This window comes from Callorhinchus milii, unplaced genomic scaffold, assembly GCF_018977255.1.
Source record: "Callorhinchus milii isolate IMCB2004 unplaced genomic scaffold, IMCB_Cmil_1.0 Scaffold31, whole genome shotgun sequence".
Lineage (NCBI taxonomy): Eukaryota > Metazoa > Chordata > Chondrichthyes > Chimaeriformes > Callorhinchidae > Callorhinchus > Callorhinchus milii.
The window spans coordinates 113,568-128,918 of NW_024704772.1; the positions used below are offsets into that span (position 1 = coordinate 113,568).

Below are 15,351 nucleotides of genomic sequence, written 5' to 3' on the forward strand. Positions count from 1 at the left end.
GCAGAGGGCGAAACCTTGGGCAAGTTTCCTTACTCCACACAGCGCCTAATAATAGTCCCTCCAAAACCAAAACAATAATAAATTGGTCATTTTCAATCTACGACTGTTTGTGGGACATTGCTGTGCGCAATTGGCTGCCGCGTTCGCCCACAAATATACAGTCAATTCACTTTACAGTGTGTTCTGTGAAGCGCTTTGGGACGTCCTCCCGACGTGAAAAGCGCTATATCAAATGCAAGGATTATTATTTATTATATAAGAGGCCACAGGTTCAGTGAGGGATCATTAAGGGCAGATGTGAGGAAGTATATCTGTAGCAGGGGAGGGAGGAGATTTCTAGCAGGAGGTTTATGAAGGCAACAGCACATATATTAATAGAATAATAAGGCAGAGACAGATACAGGTACAAAAAAGGGTTTCATTTTATAATAATTCTACAGTAAAAACTACAGTAAACACTGTGCAACTCAACAAGACTAGGAAGCACTTTTTATAAAAGATCAAAAAAATCAGACAGGATTATATTTTAGCCGCTCTTACTCCTCCTTCCGTCCAGTGAAATCACACCCCAGATTCCCCAAAATTCAGGAAAGGAGAGAACGGAGAGAAGGGAAAGGGAACAAATAGGTAAAAGCTGCTTGCTCCCACATTGCAGCAAACCCACAATTTGAATGCTCACCCTGTGTCCATTGTTACACACTGGACCTGTTGGACTATCAACGATGATCAGGAGACACTGAAGGAAAAGTAAAACGACACAAATGTTCCTCTTCTACAGTGAACAGTCTTTATATACAATATGTTCAGGTTCTCGGCGTCAGCCCTCGGTCAAAGCCCCGGCATGATGTAAGCAATGTTATCCAAAGTGTTTGCCTGGTCAATGAAGAAGACACCGTAAGAAAAAACACAGCAACAACTTCAAACAGTCTACGTACCTGTGGAGTGACGTACATCAGTCAGCCAGCCAACCAACCAGCCAGTCAAGCCGGATAATACCGTCTGCAATCTCTGTCCACATGATTGCATCTTCTAGCGGGGGTGGGGAGAGGGGGACACTGTCCAGTGATCAGGAGCAGGATCACCACCCAATCTTTCCCTCTCTGCAGCCCAGGAACATTGAGGTCAGTTATTGTGATCAGCCAATGACACCAGTGTGTTTGAAGAGGTTTCCAATCTCATGGTTTGGTTCAGATTCACTCAAAACTGTGAGGTTATTTCACTTAAATAACTGGTCTCCATCGCTAATAAAAGCTACACTAAACACGCTTCGCATCCTCTTTCCAGCCGCACGTGTCTGTTACTTACAGAATCACAGCACAGATGGCTTAAGAGTTTCTGCAATAACTCTCTTTCACATCCACTTTCCTGTCCTTTCCATGTATTGTACCCCTTAATAAGTGTTTTTCCAAATGTTTGTCTAATTTCCCCTTTAAAAACTGTTACTATTCTGTTGTAAAAGATATTTTTCAATCAGATATTCCACATCAAACACTTCTCCTTCCCTTGGTGTGACAACCTGATGGTAATTCTTTTAATAATCTTAACTTATTGTCCTAAAGACTGTCAACCTCAAACCTGAGCCCAGACTGTTACCCTCTGAACCGGGCTGAGCAGTCGGTGCTCAGTGTTATTCGTATGTGTGAGAAATGTACCAGAACATCTTTTGAGCAGCCGTTGAGGTGATGGACCTGGGCAGTGAGACAGGCCAGAGGACCCAGGGCACAGATTATCGAATCCAGCAGCACCGACAGACTGCCGGAAACCGCCACCATCCCCTAGCAGGAAAAGGAAAACAAGATTTAATCATAGCCGTTTGGGGTTTATAACAAAATGTAAAATGCACGTCAGTTTTCACGACATGTTGGTCAATGGGTCGAGAACGATTGCGACTCAATGTTGGTACCTGAACTCTGTCTCACATCAATGATCCTCCAACAGTTACCTGACCAGGGAGTCATGGCACCGCATTAAAACAGCAGCACAACAAAATACATTTGCTTAGCGCCCCTCATGTCCGGAGGACATCCCGGGGCGCTGGACAATCAGTATTTCAGACTTGAGCTAAGGGCTGGGATCGTGGAGTGAGAAAGAGGGTGATCAAAAGCGAAGAGGAGAGTCTTGAGATGGGTCTTGAAGGAAGCAAGAGAGGGGGCGAGGCCCAGAGTCTGCGGGATGGAGTTCCATCTCCTCCGCTTTCAGCCACAACGCCCCGAAGTTCTGGAACTCTCTCCCTCAAGCCCTCCGCCTTGCCCCTTACCTCTGCCTTTCAAACCTCACCTAAAGACCTTCCTTTTTGATGGTGCTTATGGTCATCTCCCCCCTCCCTCTCCCCTGGCTCGGGGTCAGACTCCGCCACTGTCAAGCGATCGGGAGATGTGGCACGCAGAGCGCTGTGTAAATGCAAATTGTTGTTGTTGTTGTTCCTGCTTCAACTCAATCTTTATCAAGTCATTAATACTGTGGAATCTGTCCCTAACAGTGCAGCACAGCGCAGTGCAATCACCCACTCGGCCACTGGGGGAAGCTCTCTCTCTCTCTCTCTCCCCTAACGCTCACCTCAGTCTCCTGCAGTCGGTGCCCGATGAGACTCAGCGATTCTCCCAGGAGCTGAAGGTGAGCAGCTGCATCGATGGGCTCGGCCTCGGGCATTTTAATGGGGGAGACAGAGTGAGCGGCCGCCCCTGACCCGCTCGAATGGGAGGATTTCCTGTGAGGAGACGTGATTCCCGACGGGGACGAGTGGTGGCTGCCTGCAACAGCGAAGGTACAAATCAACAAGGGATTCACTGAGACATCGATGGTCAGAACTTCGGGTCAAACTACTTTCCCTTCTCGGATAGTGTCCCCGCGTCTCTGGCTCCGAGACGCTGCTCCGCATGAAGGCCGCTGGATAAATGTAAGTTGTCGTCGTCGCATCCACCTGAAGGCAGGACCAAAGAACAATATCTCCGACCTGCAGTGACAGCCCGGGGCCTGAACCTACAAGTTTCTGACCACTCACTGCCTTCTAGCAAAATCACTTTCAATTGCGACCATTTTGTGTAATAATAATAAATAATAATCCTTACATTTGATACAGCGCCTTATCACGTCTTCTAGACCCTTCAAAGCGCTTCACAGAATATACTGTAAAGTGTAGTGACTGTATATTTTGTGGGTGAAATTGCGCACACGGTCAATGAGGATGGCTCACAGTCTGAACACAGCACAAACAGTAATCATCAAAACATAGACGGTAGCAAACAGAGGCGTCCAAGAAATGATCTTTTAGATGAAATAATGATGCGTAACCTTCAGTGTCAACCAGGAAGCCGCCCGAGATTGTCCTCCTCCTGAACTGAGAGGAGATGTGTCGTCGCTGGAGACCTGAGGGAGAGAACAAGGGAACAAGCTCCATCACAGCACAAGACATCCTGCTGATCCCTGGGTACCAAACACCATGGATGGGTCAGCGACAGGAAGGTCCCAGGGCCCAATGCCAGCTGTGCGTTTGCATGGGCTGAAACTGGCCTATGTTTCCAGGGGCTATAATAGGAAACATCAGTGTTCACGTGGGACAAAACATCTCGATGCGTTTCAGAGATGATGGGAGGAACAGGAAGAAAGAGGGTGGAGATTTAAAGGTGGCCATTTAATGCTGTTAGAATAACAATAACGTTCTTTGGTGTTAGCCAAGAATAAGCACAAAAAGGTTTGAAGAGGTTTTTGCAGAAGATTCAAAGTGAAGGGATTTGGGGAATGAATTCCAGGGGGAAAACTGGCCATGGCAGTGGGACACATGGAGTGAGGAATGTGGGAAGGACTGGAGACAGACAGGGCTGGAGATGGTTAGGAATAAATATATTTTAGGGGAAAAACACCAGGTAAAAACCAAAGTGGAGAGACAGGGAGGAGCTGCTTGGCCGGGGATGATGAAGTACCTTTGGGTTTGGTGGATTTGGTTGATTTTGTAATTGCCGTGTCCGAGGGGTCTGTTAGTTTCCGTTTGATGGTTGTGGCCTCGGCTTTGTTCTGTTTGTGCTGCAGGTAAAGACACTTCTGCTTCCAGGCCTGGGGTCAACACAAACACAGCTTATTCTCCAATAGACACTTTAGGGTTTGCCCCGAGCTGGGGGTTGGAAGGTTGGGTGGGGTTAGGGAGGAGGGTTGAGTGTGGTTGGGGGTGGGGTAGGGGTGTGAATGGGGTTTGGGGTGAGACATGGTCAACGAGGATGGCTGAAAATAGCACAAAGGCAGAACAATTTGCTTCTGATTGGATGAGACGGCACTTACCAGCTTTTCCTTCTCAGGAAGCTGTTTCCACACCTCGGCCAGTTTTTTGCTCAATTCCCCGAAATCTGTCCAAACAATTCACCAACATTTTAGTGGCACTTTTCAGGGGCTGGAAATGCCTCATTGTATTAACCTAAAGACCAACACATTAGGTCTGAAACTTCCCTCGCCTCCTTCAAGGCACGCCTTACGACCCTCTTCTTCGACCGTGCCTTTGGCCACCTTCCTACCCCCACCCTCCCAGATCCCCACGCTCCTCTCCCCCCCCCCCCCCCCGTGCTCAGGTCCTAATCCCTGACTGTTCAGCGCCTTGGGTCATCCTCCTGACGTGAAAGGCGCTTTGCAAATGTAATTTTGTATTGTATTAAAATTCACACTCATGCACAATTTGGGAAAATTGTTTGATTTAGCTTTAATTAGCCACTGGACCACAGGGTCTCTGCTGTTCAGTTCTGTCTGTTTCAATAAAACCCCCTTCATCAACATATTTGGATGTAAAACAAGGCAACTACCTTTCTTGCCTATTGCCGGGTGTTCAGCAATGATGTTAACTCTGTATTCTTTGCAGAAGACCTGATAGGCCGTCATTATTTTCTTTTTCTGTAAAAGAAATGCAATAATAACCGTTACAGAATAACTTCAACCAGGACACTTTCTCCAGCCCGGAACCAGCCGTGACAGGACCTACACATAACTACACAAACGTTCTCTCCAGGTGAGTTTCGCTTACTAATATTTACATTTTGGACACATCTCTTTCCAATATTCAACTTCTTGAAAAACTCCCATTAATAAACCTCTTTAGCAATAATCGATGACCCATTGTAACTAGTCAGTCAATTCACTTTACAGTGTATCCTGAGAAGCGTTTGAGACGTCTCGAAGACGTGATAAGGCGCTGTATTATTGTTTCTCATCCACCTGAAAACGGCACCTGTGACAGTGCAGCGCCCCCTGCTGGTTGGTACCAGTGACTGCGTGGCGCCCCCTGCTGGTTGGTACCAGTGACTGCGTGGCGCCCCCTGCTGGTTGGTACCAGTGACTGCGTGGCGCCCCCTGCTGGCTGATATCTGTGCTGCGGGGTGATGTCTGAGCTCACTTTGGTCAGGGCTCAAGTGGGAAATGTGTAACATGAGATAGTGTCAATGGCAAATCTGGGCTACAACTTCCTCTGACCCAATTATTCCCAAATTACCTTTTCGGGTTTCGGGTCAAACTTCTCTTTTTCCTTTTCTTCCTTTTTCTTCTTTTTTTCACTGTGGCTGTCGGTATGGAATATGGGCGGGGGAGGTGTGGGAATAGTGTAGGGAGTGACCACTGTGGGCTGGAGAGGAGGGAAGGTCACGACGCTGGGCTTCACCTCTCCCGGGGACAAGCCGGAGCCTCTCTTGGACTTGGAATGTTTCTTGTCTTTGTGTTTCTCTCTGTCTTTGTCTTTCTTCTTCTTGCTCTTTTTTGCTTTCTTCTTTTTCTTGATCTCGCGATACGAGTCGTCGATGACCAGCTCCCCGGCCTCCAGCTCGGCCCCCGAGGACGAGGCGCTGTCCAGCGTCTCCAGCCCCGAGAACTGATACTCGGCCAGGCCACTACCGTGCACCTCAGAGTAGAAGGAAGCCTCGGACTCGAAGCTCTCGCTGACCCGGGCCTCGGCTCTGTGCTTCTTCTTGACGCTCTGGGCCTTGGGGAATGTTCCCTGCTCCTCCCGTGAAGCTTTCTTGGACGGTTTCTTCAGACTGGAGGTGGCAGCGAAGCTGAAGGCCTCGTCGTCGGTGCTGGACTTGTCCTTGGGTGACAGAAGCAGCTTCACTCTCAGGCCCTCACCGTCCCTCGCACTCCCTCCCTCTGTGTTCAGAAACAGCGGCTTCAGCTTTTTGGCTTTGTGACCCTCTCCCTCTTGCCCGGCATCCTCACTGTCTGCTCCCCCGGACCTCTTCCTGTGCTCCTTCCTGCTATCTGTGGGGAAAGCCGTGTGCGAGGACGAGCTAAAGGGAGAGAACGAAGATTTCTCAGTCTTTTTGGAGGACTTGCTCAGTGCTGGGGAGGTGATAGCCTTCAGGAGCCCCATGGCTGTGTCCGAGTGGTGACTCTCACTTCTCTTCTTCTTCCTCACAGGCTCCATTGGTGACAGCTCTGCACAATTAGTGAAAGGAAAAATCATCTTTTTACAATAATAATAATCCTCGAATTTGATACAATGCCTTATCAATTCTTCGAGATGTCTCAAAGCAATTCACAGGTAAGTGAATTGACTGTATAATTTGTGGGTGAAACGCAGCAGCCAATTCCACACACCAGTGTCCCACGAACAGTCGTCGATTGAATGAACAACATTTTTTTTAAAGGACCATTACCCCTGGAAAAGCAATCTGCCAATCGCCTAACAACCGGGTTCCTACTTCCTGTTGGGTAAAGAGGTGCGTGGTGTAAGCAAACTTGCCCAACATTTCCCCCTGACCGGGAATCAAACCCAGTCGACGAGCTCTCTAACCCCTGAGCTAAAGGATTCCACTTGTAGCTTAGTCCTTCATCCGAAGGACGGCGTCTTGAACAATCAGTGCTCTCTAGCACTGCACTGGATTGAATTCAAAGCTCTGACACGGGAACTTGAACTCACAACCTTCTGAGTCAGAGGCAAGAGGTTGACACACAGCATTAAAAGTGAGAGTGAAATGGTGCTGGACTGAGAAACATATAGAGGGGAAAGTGAACACAACAAATAGAAGTCAGGTAAGGAGCAATATGTAAGTACCTCTACAGAAGATATCATCTCCAGTTAAATGTAGTTTCTTTTTTTTCTTGTGAGAATCAGCTCCCGACAAGAAATCTTCAGTCTCCTTAAAGTCAAAGAGGAAATTGTAATTTAGCCCATAGAAGGTGCAAAACACAAGCACCGACACACACTCAGTTACATTCCCCCAGTAACTCTGTGCTAAACAGATACTACCAATGCCTTGGGACATCCTTCCGATGTTAAAGGCATTGTACAAATGTAATTTGTTGTTGCTGTTCATATTGGAATGGATCGAGTGGGGTACGCTTGTCTCTATCACACTGCACAGGGATGTCAGCAACGCAGGAATAAACATTGATAATAAATGGGGAGAAATCCTCACCTTCGTCTTCTTTTTCACTGACTTTCGCACCTCGGCGTCGATCTCCTCTTCTTCTCTCAGGAAATCCTTGTAGGAGCGCTTCTTCTCACGTTGGCTCCTGCCTGCTGCCAAGCCCACCTCTTCGATGCCGATCTCACCCACTAGACAATCTGCAACGACAAATCTCCTCAATTCCCAATGACGTCTGGAGACCTTCCCTCTCAACCGACCACAAACACTCTCTCCCCCCAGACTTTATAATCCGTTAACCTGCTCGTGCCCGCGTTTGGACATCGGAATAAATTACCTTCTTTTTTCTTGAGGGCGTCATCATAAGCCATGACTGGAAGCTAAATTTAAAATGCCGTGGACTCCAATGATCAGATAGTTCAGAGCAATCCAACAGTGTAAACATTGGGAAAAACCCGGATCTTCAGCCAGTTCTAGATTCATCTGTATATAATCCTGCAGCACAGAGAGAGAAATCAATCCTATTGTTACCGTGTTATCCCCCTCCATAGGGATGCTGACAGGTCACAAAACTCTCAGCAGGCACTCACGGGACAAGACGCCTCTCGTCCAGTGTCTGAGCCAGGTGGGTCCGTAGTACTTCAGGGCATTCACTGCTGATGACAGCCCAGCTCGGCCTGGCTCATTGGCAGGACTTGGAAGGGCCGACCAGTCACTGGGGCAGGAAATCCTACACCTCAGCTCGTTAACCCTGCAGCCAAAGCCCTATTGGGTAGAGTGGTCCAAGTTGGACAGGCAGCGGGAAAGCTTGCGATAGCGGTTACCCCAATGCACACTTTGGACTCCCCCTAAGCCTTGGCTCTTGTCAACCTGTGCAAAATACTTTCCAGAATTAGGTGGCAGGATGCATCCCTCCAAGGAGAGCACTCCATTCCAATCACGGGGAGATTTTGAAAATGCGGATGACGTTCGTGTGGAACTCTCAGTCTGGTTTAGAGAGATTGTGAAGCACAACGGTGATGGGTTTCCAGACACAACAAATTGCATTTACGTTGGCTTTGGCTGAGGTTCAACTGAAAACAAACAGCAAACGAAGCAACTCCAGACATTTCAATTCTCAAATGCAAATCCTGCTTTGTCCCTCGTGCTCCATCGGTGGCCGCACTTTAGCGTCTGTGTGTGTGTGTGTGTGTGTGAGGGGTGGGGTCTGTGAGGCCTTGAAATTCCAGATCTCCCTTAATCCCTCCATCTTGTCCTTCCTTCCCCATCTTCAGGTTGTGTTGGGGGACGGGTCTGTGTGCGGGTGAGGTGGGTGTTGGGTTGGGGGGGGGGTCTGTGTGTGGGTGGGGTTGTGTGTGGGTGGGGAGGAATCTGTGGGGGTCTGTGTGTGGATGGGGGGGTGTTGGGGGGATCTCTGTGTGTTGGGGGGGTCTGTGTGTGGGTGTTGGGGGGATCTGTGTGTGGGTGGGAGGGGGTGTTGGGGGGGTCTATGTGTGTGTGTGATGGGGGGTGATGTGGGGGGGTCTTTGTGTGGGGGGGTGTTGGGGGGATCTGTGTGTGGGTGGGAGGGGGTGTTGGGGCAGTCTGTGTGTGTGGTGGTGGGGGGTGTTGGGGCAGTCTGTGTGTGTGGTGGTGGGGGGTGTTGGGGGGGATCTGTATGTGGGTGTGTGTGGGGGTGGGGGAGTGATGGGGGGGTTCTGTGTGTGGGTGGCGGGTGTTTCTGTGGGGTCTGTGTGTGTGTATAGGGGTGTTGGGGGGGGCTCTGTGTGTGGGCGTGTGTGTGGTTATGTGTGTGTGTGGGGGGGGTCTGTGTGTGGGTGGGGGGGGGTTGGGGGGAGTGTTGGAGGGTGTCTGTGTGTGGGTGTGTATGGGGGGGGACAGTGGGGGGTCTGTGTGGGGGGGGGTCTGTGTGTGTGTGTGGGGTCTGTGTGTGTGGGTGTGTGTGTGTGGGGTCTGTGTGGGGGGTTAGGGGGGGGGGGGTTAGGGGGGGGCGAGACTGACCACAGTTATGATGATCCTCTGACTCTCTGAGGCCCCGAATCGGACTTTAACTTAACCCTAAATCCCGTTTCCCGCCCTTTCTGCCCCCGGGGCTGTGCCGTTCGGGAAACACCGAGGCTTTGGCGGCTCCTGTAGGCCCGAGCGGCCCCGGTGATCCCCGCGGGAGGCGGTGTCTGTGGGGCCCAGGCCGCCGGGAGCCGCCGGGAGCCGCCGCTCGGTGTCGGTGCCGAGAGCCGCGGTCTCACCGTGAAGCGCCGCCGCCGCCTCCCGCCGCCGCCGCCATGTTGTCTGTAGCCCTGAGCAGCCGAGCACCGAGCGACCGATCGGCAGCGGCTCCGTCCATAATCCCAGACAGAAATAATACAAACAGATAATAACACTATAAACATAATAACACTGTACTGTAATACACTGTAATAATATATTATAATATAAACAGATAGTAATAATATGTTGTCATATAATAATACTGTAAACAGATAATAATATACTGTAATATACTGTACTAACATAATAATATACTATAGTAATAATATATAATATACTATACTAATATAATAATATAATCATACAATATGCTATAATAGTACATAATATACTATAATAATATAATCACTACAGTACAATAATATACTATAATAATACTTTAATATTAAAGTGGAGGGAATGGACTATTTTAATCCCTGTACTCGTGTTATTATTTGACAATTAAAAGGGAGGCCCACCCCAGATGGGACTCGAACCCACAATCCCTGGCTTAGGAGGCCAGTGCCTTATCCATTAGGCCACTGGGGCTGTTCACTTGCAGCCGCTCGAGGTGCGACACTTATACAGTTCCTGCGTCATCGCGTCGCCACGTCATCAGCGGGAGACGCTCACGCTCCGGTCCGGGTTTATATTGATATATTTACATCTGAAATGAAACGCCAACTGTCCCGCGAACCGCCCAAAGAATTCACCGCTTTTATAAACCATTAATTAAAGTTTTTTTAAATGTATTTATTGCCTAAAAGTTCCGTAAAACGGACCCCACCCCAGATGGGACTCGAACCCACAATCCCTGGCTTAGGAGGCCAGTGCCTTATCCATTAGGCCACTGGGGCTGCGCGGCTGCAGCGGGAGACCGGGTCGGGATGGTCCGCATTCCCTACACTTCCCGAGGGATTGAATCCCGTCCTCAGGCCCTCAGTCAGCAATAGCCACACGTCATCCCGACCGTCTCACAGTGCTTCCCAGCACAGACTGAGGGTGTAGTGACTGTGTTATAGACTGAGGGAGTAGTGACTGTGTGTTATAGACTGAAGGTGTAGTGACTGTTATAGACCGAGGGTGTAGTGACTGTGTTTTGTGGGGGAAACGCGGCGGCCGATTGGGACAGTGATGGCCCCACAAATGAAGTCACCAAATTATTATTATTTTTTGGCTGTTTGTCCGATCGGGAAACCCACCCGAGGGGTCGCCCCGAGCGGCCGGGGATCGAACCCCAGTCTCTCGCTCGTGAGGCGACTGCTCTAACCACTGAGCTACTGGACTCCGCAGATAGGAACAGGAGGAGGCCATTCAGCCCCTCGAGCCTGTTCTGCCATTCTATAAGACCAGAGTTGATCTGAACCTCAGGTCCAATTACCCACCGTTGTCCCGGATCCCTCGATCCCGACTTGACAAACATCTCCCCTCCTCAGGCTGGTTCCTCCCTCCTCTGTCCCACCATCCGTCATTTTGCCGAGGTATAGATCAGCCGCTAATAGAATGCAGAACAGGCTCGAGGGGCTGAATGGCCTCCTCCTGTTCCTCCATCTCTTCTGGAAGTGTCACCTTATACCATCACTGAGGTGCAGGAAAGTGCTGAGTTTGCTGCTCTTGGCCACGACAGCAAAGTCATTTGTATTTTATTTATTATACTTTGGTACTTTACACAGAAAACCGTCACCATTCCACGACAAGATATACATTCATCTGAGCAAAGATTACAATGGCAAGTGCATGCGACACGGACAATCAGAAAGCACGTGGGTTGGACAGAAAGCCGTCAGTTCTGAAACCACAAATACAAGCCACAATTTTACAATCTGAACACTTTAATATTTTAATTTTTAAAATAACCAATGGAAACTAGTGAAGGCAAATGGAAAGGCGGCTTTAAGAACGGTCCTGCGGTTGTGGCCACAAAGGCTCTGGGTTAAATTAAGGCTGTTACACATTATAGCATTAATGAAATGAACAGGTCACGTGTTTATCAGCCTGTGGCTGAATTTCATTAAAAAATAATAATTCTGATATTCCTCCTCCTTCGCCCCGAAGATTGACAAAGAGACAAACGTCCATCAGAATCACAGAGACAATCATTTCTTCAGCGTTTTCACAATACAGTCTGTTCACATCCGCTTCAGTCAGTGGCTGCCGAGGCTCTGCCGGGCACCGGCTACCTCTTCCCGAGTTCATGCATCTGTAGGCTGAAGCTGGTGAAGCTCGACAGCAGATCAGCCACTTCGTCCACCTGAAGGAGGACATCAAAAGGGGAAAGTGAGAGGAAAGCAGGGTCAGCCAGAGAATGCTGTGGAGGGCAGGGATAGATGGTCTGGTGTGGTCGTGTTTTTCCTGCCTTACCTGCTCTTTTGTGCTGGTCATCTGAAGCTTGGTGCACAGGTCGTCCAGTTGTTCAGTCTCCTGGTGCTGCCCCAGTCTGTCCAGGTACTCACGGAGCATCTGGATTATCTGTAACACAGCGAGTGATTTGCAACTTAATAACTGCTGTAACAGGCAAACCTGCCCCACACTCACCTCCCAATCCATGTCCTTGCTTTGGCATTTCTGAAACTATTCTTTTGTGTCTCCTTCCTATTCCCCAGCCCCGATGGGAGAATCCCTGCCGCAGAGGGAAGGGAAACCCCGTCACTCGCCTCACAACTCACCTGTTTGACCTCTGCCCTCAGGGCTTCCAGGCTGCGGGAATGTCCTTCCTGTAAGATGTTCAGCTTAGACTTGGCCAGGTGGAGTGGGGTCCTGCCGGCTCGGTCCAGGGCATCCACTCGGGCCCCTAAAGGCAACATCAGAAGCTTCGCTTATCCTGGGCACAACCTTAGCTCCTCAGGCCCTGCCCTTCCCGGGCCCCACCTGCTCCGGTCCCCACTCCCAGGTCCTGACCCCTCAGGCCCCACAACCCCCACCCCCCTCACGCCCCCAGAGATGAAGCTGGTTTGTGAACCTCCCACCACAAAGGGCAGTAATTAATAGAATAAAATCCAAACTTACCTCCCCTTAACAGCCTGGTGATCACAGACACGTGGTTGGTACAGGCAGCTGGCAATCAGACACAGAATCACAGTCAATAATAATAATTATTATTATAATAATAAATGTGTCACAACACCAGGGTCCCTCATGCCATTGTGTCTGTGCTGGTGCTCGCTCCTCCGCTGATGCTATCTAACAAATCTCATTGCCCTTTTCTTTCCCCATTCCCTTCAGTGCTTTTCTCCCCTCCAGTAATCATCCCATTCGCCCCTGATTGTGTGAGTGATATTTACAGCCATTGTGTTTAGTCTGTAACCACATGATCATCAATAGTAAGAGAAACGCAGTACCAAGGTGGAGAGGTGTGTTTCCCAGGCCATCCCGCTGGTTGGGGTCAGCTCCGTGATCCAGTAACAGTTGCACTGTAACAGGACATCGAACATCACTATAATAACAGCAATTAAACAACAACAAACTTGCACTTATAAAGAGCTCTTCACTTAGAAGAGATGTTTCAAAGCACTTCACAACGACAATACTGTCACACACAGAGGAAAGTAGGGAAATTTGAGAGCACTGATGAACGTCGGGTCAAAGACTTTGAATCCCATTTCATGGTGTTTTCCCCTCTCGCTGGGCAGCACCTGGTCTCCATTTGACTTTAGAACCTCCTCGAGAGGAGACAGAACAAGGGAATAACAGTGGGGTCTTTACGGAGATCAAAATATTTATTTATTTAGAAGGAAGGGAAAAAGAGGGAGAGAGAGCAAAATGAAACATTTTTGAAAAAGAATTACAGACAGCAGAGGCACAGCGGCTGAAAGCTTGGCCACTGATGGTGGGATAGACTGAGTGGGAAGTGAGCAGCATCAGGCAGAAGATTGGGAGGAGCGAGGTCACGGAAAGAAATTAAGGGGAAGGGTCTTAAAGTCCTGGGAGCCAGTGAAGCCTGATGATGATGATGAGGAGGAGGAAAATGGGAGTGTGAAGTGTGTGGGAGAGAGAGCACAGGCTGCAGTTTTGGAACGTACTGGAATGTGGAGCGGGTTGGCAGTAAGGAGAGCGACTGCAATGTACTCACCGATTGAATCGTTTCCGTTGCAGGAAGCAAAATGAAGTGCGGTTCTGCCCTTGTCGTCCGCAGCACAGGGATCGATGCCGTCTTCCAGGATCTGTGTTACTGAAAAACATCCCAACACCATGGCAAGAGGGTTTACACTCCCCACAACACTGACACCAACCACGCAGACAATGGGGCCAACAAGGAGACAATGGCTCTAATTAATAGTATTTCGGTATTAAATTCCTCTAATAAGGGTCACCGGTTGGTGACCGGATGTCCTTCTGGTCAATCTGCATGAACTCCGCTCTGACCTGATGTACATCAACGACAGCAAAATTAACATTTGCTCTCCTTTCACATTGGGAGGACGTCTCATGGTGCTGGAATTTCAACAATTGAGTTTATTTAACGCCCTTTGTGCAGAGCAGCTTCTCAAGAGCGCTCAACAGTGCAGAGTTTGTGGAAGTCAATGAAGTTACCAACAGCTCCTTATTGAAGGAACTCTGTTGTTAACAACTCCACTGACTCCAACTCTGATATTTCTTGTCGTTCCAATTTTCTTCCCTTCCCCTGACCACAAGGCTTTACCGCTGACCTGACTATGATCAGCCAAATCAGACACAACCGCTGTGAGGATGTGGGACCTTCTGATTTCTATCGGTCAGTACTTTACCCACTAGAAATGCCCCCAAACCTACCGATGTCCACCTCGTTCGCATTGGCAGCTTCGCGTAAACGCTTCTGAACTGCAGGAGAAAGAGAGATTTCAGATTAACAGCAATAATCCCGGCATTTGATTCAGCGCCTTATCACATCTTCAAGACGTCTCAAAGCTCTTCACAGAATATAATGTAACATGAATTAATTGCATATTTTGTGGGCGAAACCCGGCGGTGTATATATATATATATACACTGTCTCGGGAAACTTTGCAGTGAATGTGGCGCAAAGACAGAGGAACAATGAATCGGGAGAGTTGATGGAGGCCGTTCGTGGATTGGAAGGTGAGGGCGAGGATGTGCGCGGACTCTCACCGTGAACCTCTTTGCCCAACGGACAAACCCTGCGGTGAAGCTTCACGTGGCGTTTCAGACGGCTGACGCCCATTTTGCCGGTCAGCTCGTCCCTCCGCGAGCCGCAGCCGTCGTGTTTCTGCCACATGAAGTGCAAGTAACTGAGCGCGTCGCTGTGATCCCCTCCACTGAAGCCCCACTGCATCCTGAGGCCACTGCACCGCGACGGCGACTTCTGCTCCGAGACCACGAACTCTCCTTCTGAGCATTTGTCTGAGGTATTGTCTTCATCAGAAACGGCGCAACTCATTGCACCTCCGCTTCTCCGTCACTGTCTCTCCACTGTCCTCAACGTCTCCGTCTCTCTGTGTCTAACCTTATGGTGTTGTGGTGGTGTTGTTGCTGTACTCTGTCAGTCAGTGTCACAGTCTGTGTGTCCCTCAGTGTCTCTCTGTTTGTGTCTCTTTCCTCTTCCGGTCACAACCGCCCAGTGACTGACTGACGGCGGTGACAACCAATAGGAACTCCAGACACCGATGACCTCATTCCCACCCAATGAGCCCTCCCCCCACACAGCCCCTCCCCCCACACACAGCCCCTCCCCCCCACATAGCCCCTCCCCCCACACACACAGCCCCTCCCCCCACACAGCCCCTCCCCCCACACACTGCCCCTCCCCCCACACACACAATGGGTGGGGGGGCTT

The 15,351-nt window shown here is 49.6% G+C and overlaps 2 protein-coding genes and 2 non-coding genes across 7 annotated transcripts; all 4 read right to left on the reverse strand.

Annotated features, from left to right (window-relative positions):
• Positions 1–400: 400 nt before the first annotated feature.
• hmgxb4a (HMG box domain containing 4a) lies at positions 401–9,675 on the reverse strand. Of its 4 annotated transcripts, XM_042345096.1 has the most exons (12): positions 9,581–9,675; positions 7,672–7,829; positions 7,386–7,534; positions 7,022–7,106; positions 5,468–6,402; positions 4,785–4,872; positions 4,273–4,337; positions 3,921–4,050; positions 3,292–3,366; positions 2,557–2,750; positions 1,653–1,775; positions 401–873 (listed from the first exon to the last, which is right to left on the reverse strand). In XM_042345096.1, the coding sequence occupies exons 2-12, from the start codon at positions 7,703–7,705 to the stop codon at positions 829–831; spliced, it is 1,923 nt and encodes a 640-aa protein (XP_042201030.1). In that variant the 5' UTR covers positions 7,706–7,829; positions 9,581–9,675; the 3' UTR covers positions 401–828. The 4 variants fall into 4 exon arrangements, with proteins under 4 accessions (XP_042201030.1, XP_042201027.1, XP_042201028.1 ...); XM_042345093.1 differs by having other exon boundaries at positions 401–1,775; XM_042345094.1 differs by lacking the exon at positions 9,581–9,675 and adding an exon at positions 9,336–9,436 and having other exon boundaries at positions 401–1,775.
• Positions 9,676–10,057: 382 nt separating this feature from the next.
• trnar-ccu lies at positions 10,058–10,130 on the reverse strand. The gene has a single exon. It is a non-coding gene; the product is annotated as a tRNA-Arg (tRNA).
• Positions 10,131–10,365: 235 nt separating this feature from the next.
• trnar-ccu lies at positions 10,366–10,438 on the reverse strand. Its single transcript has one exon. It is a non-coding gene; the product is annotated as a tRNA-Arg (tRNA).
• Positions 10,439–11,213: 775 nt separating this feature from the next.
• ankrd54 (ankyrin repeat domain 54) lies at positions 11,214–15,230 on the reverse strand. Its single transcript, XM_007910276.2, has 8 exons — positions 14,667–15,230; positions 14,331–14,378; positions 13,651–13,749; positions 12,920–12,991; positions 12,588–12,635; positions 12,248–12,372; positions 11,943–12,050; positions 11,214–11,832 (listed from the first exon to the last, which is right to left on the reverse strand). The coding sequence occupies exons 1-8, from the start codon at positions 14,953–14,955 to the stop codon at positions 11,758–11,760; spliced, it is 864 nt and encodes a 287-aa protein (XP_007908467.1). The 5' UTR covers positions 14,956–15,230; the 3' UTR covers positions 11,214–11,757.
• Positions 15,231–15,351: the final 121 nt, after the last annotated feature.